Below are 12039 nucleotides of genomic sequence, written 5' to 3'. Positions count from 1 at the left end.
GAATTTACTTCATTGTCGGAAATGTAAAAAAAGAAAAGAAAAAGTTTCCCAAGTTAAGGTGAATGAATACCCAAATGGTGCTGGTATTCTCAGTCTTGATCTGGAAAAAGCATTGATCTTTGCTGCAGTTGCTGCAAAAAAATTATTTTACTGCAATAAAAATGTTTACACCATTACACTTCAACCATCTTCATTCTTTTAAATTACATTTTTTAATGAGCTGGGCAGTGGTGTACACAACAACAACAACAACAACATGCATTTTAAGGCCATTTTCCCTGCTAGAGCGGGGGTTAGCCTTGCGGTCCCCATGACAATCTTCTCCATCTTGCCCTATTTTCTGCATCTCTCCTTGTTAACCCCCATGCCCGCATTTCTTCTTCCACCATCTTTGGCCAAGTCTTTCTCGGTCTTCCCCGTCCTCTAATTCCTTCTACATTCATTTCCATCACTCTTCTCAACCAGTCACTTTCATCCTTCCTCAACACATGACCAAACCATCTCAACCTGTTCCTCTTCACAACATCAATCACAGGCTCTATTCTCATCATTTTTCGCAATTTATCATTTGTCTTCCTCTCTCTCAGATACTCCGCACATCCATCGAACCAGTCGCATTTCCACCCTTTCCAACCTTCGTTGCTGCTCTACGTTCATTAGCCATGTCTCGCTTCCATAAATCATAACACTTCTCACACATGCAGCATACACCTTTCCCTTCAGCCTCAACGACACTCCCCTCCTCATCAGCACGCCACTCAGTTCCCGAAACTTCTTCCATGCACATCTCACTCGAGCAACCGTTGCTGAGTCTGATCCACCTTCTCCATTCAGCATGTCTCCGAGGTAGCAAAATGTTTTCACACCTTCTAGCTTCACGCCGTCTCCAAGATCCAACTCAACATTTCCTCCATCTGCAGCTCCCTCTGTACACACCTTACATTTGAATGTAGCTGCCACACTGGTTAATGACCCTCTCAGACCACTACATTTTTGATGAACCCACTCAGCGCACATTGTACATTGAATGGAGTTCACTCTGACACCCTTCCTGCACACAGCACAGGGCCACTTCCCAGTTATTTCCACCTCACCACATGCTTTACCACTTGCCATCACCTTCGTCTTTCCGATATTCACCTTCAGACCTTTTGTCTCCAAACATTCCTTCCACTTGTTCATCTTTTCCTTCAGTCCATCCATACTTTCCGCAATCAACACCAGATCATCTGCATACAACAACTCCCACGGTAAACCCTCCTTTACGTTCTGAGCCAGCACCTCCATCACAGCTACAAATAGTAGTGGACTTAGTACCGACCCCTGATGCACTCCCACCTTCACTTCAAACTCACCACTGTTCCCGTCCTTCGTTCTTACAGCTGTGCGCGCTCTTTTGTACATTGCCATCACTACTCTGATCAACCATTCCTCCACTCCTAACTTCCGCATTGCCCCTGTCAATACTTTGCGTGGAACCCTATCGAATGCTTTCTCCAGATCAACAAACCCAAGAAACAACTTCTTCCTCTTCTCCATGTACTTCTCCTGCAACTGCCTCACAATAAAAAGCGCATCTGTCGTTCCTCTTCCTGGCATAAATCCAAACTGCATTTCATCGATCTTCACTTTCTTTCTTATCCTCCTCTCCAACACCCTTTCCAATACCTTCATTCCATGCTCCAATAACTTTATCGCTCGGTACGAGCCACACTCTCGAGGGTCACCTTTCCCCTTGTATAGAGGGACGAGGGTACTCGGTTCCCAATCCACTGGAATGCGGCCTTCTTTCACCGCCAGATTACAGATCTCTGTCATTCTCTTCACACCCCAACTTCCTGCTGCCTTCAACATATCTCCCACAACTCCCGTCGGCCCTCCCACTTTTCTCCTCTTCATTGCTTTTATCGCTTCCTCAACTTCCTTCTCAGTTATCTTCTCTGCCGGTCCTAAAACTGGGTTACTCTCTATGTTGCCATCCCATTCATTCTCTGTATTCAACAGCATTTCCATATATCTTTTCCATATTCCTTTAATTCCATCTGGGTCCACAACTATTTGTCCCACTTCATCCTTCAAGCAACTCACCCCCATCACATCACACCACTCTTTCGCTATCTGCTTTGCAATCCTGAATACTGCTCTCTGACCCTCTTCCGAATCCAAGCGTTCTCCTAACATTTTCCTCCATGCCTCCTGCGCCTTTGCCACCTCTTTCTTTGCAGCCTTCTTGGCTGCCTTATAACTTTCATGCTCTGCTGTTTCTGCTCCCGTACCCTTCGCCTTCTGCCACTCCTTGAACTTCTTCCTCTTCTCGTCAATCCTCTTTCCAACTTCATCATCCCTCCACCATGTTTCCGAGTGCCTCGGTGGTCCTTTTGCCCATCCACATACCTCACCAACGGCTCCCAACAGACTAGCTTTCATTGACATCCAACCACTTTCAGGCTCAACCACATCATCCTCTACCCTACTCAGCCTCTCTTTTAATGCCTCCCTTACTGTCACCTCTTTCAACCTCCACACCTTCATTCTCGGTTGGTACTTCACCCGCCGAGCTCTCCTCGCACCTTTCACCCTTATGTCGCAGACAACCAAGTGGTGCTGTGAAACAGCCTCCTCCCCTGGGATCACCCTTGTGTCCCGGAGGTGCCCCCTATCTCGCCTACGCACCATCAGGTAGTCAACGGTTGTCGTCGACCCACCTGACGTGTATGTAACAAGCTTATTTTCCTCTTTCTGGAACTGAGTATTACAAATCGACAAATCAGCTCCATCGGCAAACTCCAAAATCCTTTCACCTTCTCCATTTCTCACACCATGTCCGTAACCCACAGTGGTGTACACAATACTAAAATATTTTGATGGTATGTTGAAATGTGTGTGTGTGTGTGTGTGTGTGTGTGTGTGTGTGTGTGTGTGTGTGTGTGTATGTTTGTGTGTGTTGTTTGTGTGTGTGTGAGAAAAAACACATGAAACTGATGCCAAAAGATGTGTATTGTGCAGGCACTCGAGCTGGACCCAAACAATGAGAAGGCGTTGTTCAGGCGTGGTGAGGCACGCACCGCACAGGGAGACTTTGAGGCTGCCCGTCTGGACTTTCAGGCCGTGAGACGCATCAACCCAGGGAACCAGACTGCACTCGCGAGGGAAACAAAGTGCAAAGAACAGCAGCGGGAGCAGAGGGAACGGGACAAGCGCCTTTACGCCAACATGTTTGAGAAGTTTGCAGCTCAGGATGCCAAGGCAAGTGATTGTGAGGGATGTGGAAAGTCTGGCATAGGAGGGTATTTGCAAATAGCCAGGGTATTGAACCTTAGAGCCTTTACGTTTGAAATGCCCTGATTGATATTTTCATTGAACTTCATTATTCAATAGGTTTCATCATTTAACTTCATTCTTCAATAAAAGCTCGAACCTGCTGTATTTCAGAATATACTTCTAAATTGCATGGCATGTGACGAGTGAGTTTAAAAGGTTGAGATGTTTCATCTGAGTTCTGGTCTATTGTTGTTTTTTAACATTCTATTTCAAATTTTTCAGAAAGAGGAACAAAACAAGAAAGACGATGTGTTCAAAGAAGCTTCTGAAGAATATCTTAAGGTGAGGATTAGATGATTTTTTTTTTCTACATTCAATATGCCTTTAAACCAATTCTCCAAAATTTGTTGGAAGAGCACTTGGAAATTTGATAACATGTTTTTTGCTTCTTTTTTTTTTTTAAATATGAGCTTCAAGGGCCAGGTATCATCGTGTCATACAAATCAAAGTTCACACACTGATTTTACAGTGGTCGTTATTTATTAAATTAATGGCAGGGGCTACCGGCGCTGCCCGGGGGGCTGGTGAGAGAAACTTTTCCTGGCGGTGGTTTCAGGACGTGTTGGACATTGAAAAGCTATGTAATTATTGACCTCATGGTAGTTACCTTTAGCCTGTGGGTCGGCGGCAGCACTGCTGTGGTGTACAACTTCATGACAAAATTTGCACAACAATATTGCTCACTCACTCCTAGGTCAACTAATGAGTGCTATATGTAATAGCTGTTCAAGGTGTGCATCAAGCGTTCTCGTGACTTCTGTACATGGAAAACGAGGTCCCGGAGAAGCTTTTACGTCCCAGGTACAAAGAAAAGACTGCAGTTTTAGAAAAATGGTTTTGAAATGACACATTGAAAGCCATCGAGTTATTTATATAAAGTACGTGGCCATTACGAGATGAACACAACATAGTGGATTTTAAAATGGGATCTCAGCTAGAGAGGTAAGTGCTTGAGTGGAATCACAGAACAAACTGACTCAGACTTTTAAAAACTTCAGAAACTGTGTGTGAAAACTTTATCTTTTTAACTGGGTGCACTTGTGAATATTGTTATGGAACCAGGTTTTGGAGTTTACCATGAGAGGACTTGTTGGACTCCTACCAAACTGAGGCCACCAGCCATGGATGACACCGCAGTCCAGCGGATTGCTAGTCAACCACAGACGCCAATTTATACCCCAAATCTGGCAGGGTACTCACTTTTACAATATGCATTACCTTTCCAGTGGGTTGGTGTCATTTGGGACACATATCCTGTCTACTTGAGCAGGGTACGGTCGAGCAGAACCCTCAAGCACGTACCAGATACATTTTGGAGCCAATCAGTGGGGCAGAACTTCCAGGCTATCTAAACTATTACACACTTAATCGAGCCATTAGTAAATGAGACAAAACGGGCAGGATGGAAACAAACCGTTTACCAAAGAATCAAATATTGCCAAGGACCAATCATCAGAGACACATTTATACGAGCACAATTTTATATATATATATATATTTTAAAAAAAAAATTCAAATAAATAAACAGGAATTAAATTCCTGTGTGGCGTTAGTGTGGAAAATTTTGACTCAACCCGGGACTCAAACCAAGGACCTCCATCACTTACGTGGTGACAGCCCACTGCGCTATTGAGCCAACCGAAATCTCCTCAGAAATTTTCCACATTTAACACTGCAAGCTTTATAATGGCCGATGTCTTACGTGCCTGCTAGGCAGACCCCAAATGTGAGCGTAAGTACATGTGCGTATGTACGTGTATGCAAGTATACAATTTTTTAATAAACAGGAATTAAATTCCTGCGTGGGGCTGGTGTAGAAAATTCTGTGAAAAAAAATATATATATATATATGTATAAATGTGTCTGATTATAATTGATCCTTGGCAAGATTTGATTCTTTGGTAAACGGTTTGTTTCCATACTGACTGTTTTGTCTAATTTCCTAATGGCTCGATTAAGTGTGTAATAGTTTAGATAGCCTGGAAGTTCTGCCCCACTGATTGGCTCCGAGATTTATCTGGTGCAGCCGTGGGTTTCGGGTCTACTATTTTGGGATTGGTCTCCATTCCCTACCGAAGTTACCAGAGCTGAGGTTGCTACACACGAATACCTTCGTACATCAGCAGGTTGCTGAGCAACTATGACCGCTAGATGGTCCATCGCACGATATCAGGGTCCTACCATCTGACACCGTTTACCTGCATCACATGACTTTTCCAATCGGGGAACGTACCCTCCGGTGATGTACTAATCTTATCCTTGGTTGGTAATTTGGGCGGCCGAGCTACCGCTTGATGCCTGCCAGGTTAATTAATGAGCGGATTATGCGGAGAACAACCTCCTGCCTACGCTAGATGAGAACAGCGCCGGATCAATGAATGTAAGGACATTCAGAACAGATTGAAAGGAAAACGTCAACAAAGGATTTCTTTGCAGGTATTTACAAGTGCAGCGATCATGCAAAATGGGAGGGAGAGGGACTCGAGGGCTTTAATGGAAGGAGAGGAAGGGTGCATGCAAGGAGGACAATGGGCAAAGGTGAATCAATATTTACAAGCAGTCACTGACATAAAGTCCACAGCGAAACTTAGAAATAGCAAAGAAAATCGGACGAGCAGCCGAACCTTAACCTATGCCTTATGATTATAGCTGTGATTAAACAAAACATGGCGCCACATCAGACATTCATGGAGGGGGACACGAACGTCGGAAGTGAAGGCCGTGTGGGGATCATGGCCTCCCGCTTACCGGATGGAACCAGTCGTGGTTCCGTAACCCAACGCTATGGGAGGGGGAATAAATTGGAGAAATTACTGGTGGGGTGTAAAGGTGTAGCAGTGTAGTGTGCACGTTTTGGCCCCCAATTTGGTCAGTGCTCCTCCACCCCAAGGCTCCCAGCTCGAGTCACCAATGCAAGCAACACGCGGGCAAAGGCAGGCACCAACACGAGCACTGGTAGGCAAAGGCAGGCACCAACATGAACAACAAGCAGGCAATAGGCAGTCAAAACCAGGCAGGCAGGCACCAGGCAGGCAGGCGAGTAAACACAGGCAAAGGCAGGCACTAACGTGAACAACAAGCAGGCAATAGGCAGTCAGGAACCAGGCAGGCAGGCGAGTAAACACAGGCAAAGGGCAGGCACCAACACGAGCACGGGCAAGCAAAGGCAGGCACCAACACGAGCACAGGCAAGCAAAGGCAGGCACCAACACGAGCACTGGTAAGCAAAGGCAGGCACCAACACGAGCACGGGCAAGCAAAGGCAGGCACCAACACGAGCACTGGTAAGCAAAGGCAGGCACCAACACGAGCACGGGCAAGCAAATGCAGGCACCAACATGAGCACGGGCAAGCAAAGGCAGTCGGAACCAAGCAGGCAGGCGAGTAAACACAGGCAAAGGCAGGCACCAACGTGAACAACAAGCAGGCAATAGGCAGTCAGGAACCAGGCAGGCAGGCACCAGGCAGGCAGGCGAGTAAACACAGGCAAAGGGCAGGCACAAACACTGGCACGGGCAAGCAAAGGCAGGTACCAACACGAGCACGGGCAAGCAAAGGCAGGTACCAACACGAGCACGGGCAAGCAAAGGCAGGCACCAACACGAGCACGGGCAATCAAAGGCAGGCACCAACACCAGCACGGGCAAGCAAAGGCAGGCACTAACACGAGCACTGGCAAGCAAATGCAGGCACCAACACGAGCACGGGCAAGCAAAGGCAGGCACTAACACGAGCACTGGTAAGCAAATGCAGGCACCAACACGAGCACGGGCAAGCAAAGGCAGGCACTAACACGAGCACTGGTAAGCAAATGCAGGCACCAACACGAGCACGGGCAAGCAAAGGCAGGCACCAACACGGGCAAGCAAAGGCAGGCACCAACACGAGCACGGGCAAGCAAAGGCAGGCACCAACATGAGCACGGGCAAGCAAAGGCAGGCACCAACACGAGCACTGGTAAGCAAAGGCAGGCACCAACACGAGCACGGGCAAGCAAATGCAGGCACCAACACGAGCACGGGCAAGCAAAGGTCGTCGGAACCAGGCAGGCAGGCGAGTCCGGAGCGAGAGAGAGCGCGAACGAAGCACCTGAAAGCTTTTAGTTAGGCCCGAGCGAGGGTTCGAGAAAGTTCCCAGGATACTGATTAGTGGGCCATTGCGCCACCCTGCCCCCACCAGCCTTCTCGAAGGTTCGTGGACTGACTCCAGGCCCTGATTGGTGTGCCACCCTGCCCCCACCAGCCCTCTGTAGCCAGATACGGTCATTCAGTCCTTCCGGCCGGCGCGCCGAAAGGTTCAGTCTTCAATCACCACTGGGATGTTCGCTGTCTACATTACAAGCATGGGCCATCCCGCCATCTCCCAATGGCTTGCAGGGGTGAACAGTGTCCAGACAGGTTGCTAATGGCGAATTAGTGCCAGCAACAAAGGCCGTTGCTCTTGAGCGTGCCAAACAGGTGTGGAATGGAAAAATGCCTGCTACCTCAGCTGGAAAATAAAACGAAGTGTAAATAAAAATGTGTACAAATGCAAGGTTGGACTCTGGTATTTAGGGGCCGTGTAAGGAAATTATATTTCGGGAATAAAGAAAAGGCGCGATGTTTTTGGTGCGTACAGTGCATCTATGAAGCACGTCTGGACTGTACGTATCTAATAACGAGTCTCCTTGTCGCAATGCACACCCCCCAACCCTTTACCTATGCATAAGGTGCACCCCAACCCTGTACATGTGCATAACGTGCACCCCGACCCTGTGCATGTGCATAACGTGCACCCCAACCCTGTGCATGTGCATAAGGTGCACCCCTACCCTGTACATGTGCATAAGGTGCACCCCAACCCTGTACATGTGCATAAGGTGCACCCCCAACCTTTGGCCTCATTTTCTTGGGAAAACCTCATGCCATTCAAATGAATTTATGGTCTTTTTTGATCTTGGCCAAGAGTATGCTGCAGTGGAATACCTGTTTGGCTGAACAGTGTGCAGTAAAAGACGTTTGAACGAACATTAATACTTTTATTTTTTCTCATATGACCAATAAACCACTTAGCTTCAGTTGAAAACTCTAGGCCCATAAGGTGGAATACATGTTCCGTGTTTATATTTACTTATCCTTGACCGTTTCTAAAGGGACAGGAGAGCCTATTGTCATTTGCTTTATGCATCTATGAGTGTTGAGAATTGTTGAGAACATTCTATGAGAATCCCAATGTTGGCTTAGCGGTTAGGGTGCCGGCTTGGGATCCTAGGATCCTGGGTTCGAATCCCGGTCAATCGCTGAATTAACGCCAGGGGGGTTAACTCAGCCTGTCATCCTTCCGAGGTCGGCAAATTGAGTACCAGCTTGCTGGGATGAATGATCACGGTGTGTACCCCGATTTAGAATAGGTACACCGTATCCCTGCGCATCGTAAGAGCGTGACCAAGGGTTGGCGTCAGGAAGGGCATCCGGCCATAAAAACATTGCCTCAAACAGGGAACCATGATTGTCATGGGGCCCGCAAGGCTAACCCTGCTCTCGCGGGGAGAATGGCCTTAAAACAATCATTCATTCATTAACCCTGGTGTTGGTGTAGCGGCTAGGGTGCCAGCTTAGGATCCAAGGATCCTGGGTTCGAATCCCGGTCGATCGCTGAATTAACGCCAGGGGGGTTGACTCGGCCTGTCATCCTTCCGCGGTCGGCAAATTGAGTACCAGTACACTGGTAATTCCCTGTTTGTCGTAAAAAGGCGACAAACAGGGTTGGCGGCAGGAAGGGCATCCGGCCGTAAAACATTGCTTCAAAAAGGGGACCAAAAAAACTACAACAACCACGGTCCCCGAAAAAGGCCAACCCCCGCTTTGCGGGGAAAAATGGCCTCTAAACGGTGTTTTTTTTTATCTGAGTGAATTAATTTAAATTCTCTTCCAGGATGAAGCAAACGAAGGGGAAATGGATGTCGAACCTGAACCGGCTGTGACCAACGGAGAGGAAGATGGAGAGAAAGACGGAGTGAAGATTGAAACTTGAGTCTTTTTAAGTATCGTTTTCTCCCTCTGGTGTCCAAATTCTCAAACGTGCACATCCTTTGCTGAATTCCTACCCAACCCCCTCTTTTTCTTGATATTTGTTCCTGTTGTTGCATATTTCTTAACCATACACCTCTTCGGTTATGCTCTGTTGGTGTTTGTTCTCTTTTACAACCTCCTCCACTGGATATAGAAAATAAATGCTTTTCTTTACTCATGCTTTACTCTTTTTTTCATATCAAATATTTATATCATTTACAACTGCAACATTGCTTTCTGAAAAAGTACACCTTGTGTGCATTCAATAGCAATCCCATATTTACCTCTGCCACCAAAGGGAGATGGAGGTTATGTTTTCACCCCTGTCTGTCTGTCTGGCAAGTGGTAAAGCATGTGGTGAGGTGGAAAGAACTGGGAAGTGGCCGTGTGCTGTATGCAGGAAGGGTGTCGGAGTGAACTCCATTCAATGTACAATGTGTGCTGAGTGGGTTCATCAAAAATGTAGTGGTCTGAGAGGGTGTGGCAGCTACATTCATTAACCAGTGTGGCAGCTACATTCAAATGTAAGGTGTGCACAGAGGGAGCTGCAGATGGAGGAAATGTTGAGTTGGATCTTGGAGATGGCGTGAAGCTGGAAGGTGTGAAAACATTTTGCTACCTCGGAGACATGCTGAATGGAGAAGGTGGATCAGACTCGGCAACAGTTGCTAGAGTGAGATGTGCATGGAAGAGGTTTCAGAAATTGAGTGGTGTGCTGATGATGAGGTGAGTGTCGTTGGAGCTGAAGGGGAAGGTGTAAGCTGCATGTGTGAGGATTTTTTTTTTTTTTGGGCCTAAAACACTCCCAGGCACTCGCTGATGAACCTCTGAAAGTTTGCTGAACATCCGTTCAGTCATCTCTGAATAAAACGCGGACACACACACACAGCCAACTCGCGTTATATATATATATATATATATATTTATATATATATATATATATATATATATATATATATATATATATATATATATATATATATATATATATATATATATATATATATATATATATATATATATAAATCGGGATTTAAATTTAATTCAAAAATTGATCCAGACGTCTATTCTCTTTCAAACATTCAAACCGACAGAGGTAGTTATTTATCACAGCATCTGTTAGAATTTTCACCATTTTACTCAACTCCGTTTCGCTGTTATTTGGTGGAGCAAAAAGTCAACTGAGCTTTATAGATACAGGCAGTCCCCAGGTTACGAACGCCCGACTTACGAACGCCCGTACTTACGTACCGACCTCCGTAAAGCCTATTATTTAAAAAAAATGTTTTTTTTTTTTTTGGTTTTATACAGAATCGAGGCTCGTGAAAGAGCTAACATTTATCACACAGAAAAAAAAATCAAACAGACACACATAGTATATAATAAGGGGAGAGGTAGACAAGAGAAATATAAGAAAAGCTCTGTTCAAGCCATCCTTGATGTTTACTTTAAGAAAATTGACCAGCACCAGGTCCATCCTCTCCAGCATCAGGTCCATCCTCTCCAACACCAGGCCCATCATCTCGGAGAGATATATCAAGGTATGATCGCTTCAAGGTTTGCAAGACATCAATTGGAACGAGAGTAAGTGTTAACCTTTAATCATTATCTTTTCTTTTCTATCTAAACAGTTTAAGAAATGTTTCTTTCATGTTTTTTATACCTATAGATGTTTTAGGTAAAATATATACTATATACTAAGACAAACATTTGACTAGTTGACACTAGATGTGAACCGTACGTAACTGTTCCGACTTACATACAAATTCGACTTACAGACAGACTTAAAAACGGAACTCGTTCGTAACCCGGGGACTGCCTGTATTTAGATGTGACGAGGGATGATGAACCTGCACTTTCCAAGTCATGCAGCAACATCGGTCCAGCCGATGTCCCAATCCTTTTGGCTGAGGGAGGTGGTCACATATACAAAAAAAAATCACTGGACTGCATTTTGGAAACACTTGAGTGGTTTTCCAAGGAAGGGAATCTGTCCAATATCCATTTTTGTATGGGCTAGTGTAAGGAATCTTCTGATCCCCCCACCCATACCCTCCCAATTCTACCTATCCCTGCTGGCTCCTTTAACGGCCACAATTTTCCCACATTATTGTGTGGTTGGCTGGGGGAAGTTTTTGGCCCAAGTCTTTCACAAACCGGCTGGCCAGTGTCATTCGACCAAGTAGTTACGGCAGGAATTTATAATTTGTTCAGGACGCCGGCGATAGCTTGCCTCATCTTAGCGAAGGACACCATAGGAACATCCACCAACGAATGCCAGAAGATGGGACGTCGTTTCACATCCATCCGAGGGACGTTCCACACATTGATGAATCACTCTGCCTGTGCAAACATCGGGATGACAGTTTATAGTGGGACCGGATTCGAACCTAGGCTAGTGCACCTCCTGGCCTGCAAGCTAAAAAAAATTGCATGTCATGCACCACACACGCATGTGTAGCGTGTGCACTCGGGGGTGCAGTAGGTACAGCAAAAGCTCATGTTCTCATTCAAGTCTTCGTGTTATGATTCAGTTGTACCTTGTCTACACCATTTCTATTTTGTGTACTTGTATATATTTTGTGTACATCTTGACTTTCTTGGATGACAGGTGGTGAGTGAGGCAAGGTTTTTTTGTTGTTGCGAAGTTACCAGTCCTATGATGTGA

At 45.9% G+C, this 12039-nt stretch overlaps 1 protein-coding gene across 1 annotated transcript in view; it reads left to right on the top strand.

The window, feature by feature from the left end:
- LOC137438635 (peptidyl-prolyl cis-trans isomerase FKBP4) overlaps window positions 1-9545 on the top strand; it is a 64430-nt gene extending 54885 nt beyond the window's left edge. The window contains exons 9-11 of the mRNA XM_068133858.2: window positions 3007-3246; window positions 3544-3603; window positions 9235-9545. Coding sequence (XP_067989959.2) covers window positions 3007-3246; window positions 3544-3603; window positions 9235-9333 — 399 coding nt within the window. The 3' untranslated portion in view covers window positions 9334-9545. The remainder of the gene's footprint in view (window positions 1-3006; window positions 3247-3543; window positions 3604-9234) is intronic.
- Window positions 9546-12039: the final 2494 nt, after the last annotated feature.

Source organism: Myxine glutinosa, chromosome 13 (genome assembly GCF_964187855.1).
Source record: "Myxine glutinosa chromosome 13, kmMyxGlut1.1, whole genome shotgun sequence".
Lineage (NCBI taxonomy): Eukaryota > Metazoa > Chordata > Myxini > Myxiniformes > Myxinidae > Myxine > Myxine glutinosa.
Note: the sequence above shows the minus strand (reverse complement) of the source record. Positions and strands in the feature narration are given on the sequence as shown.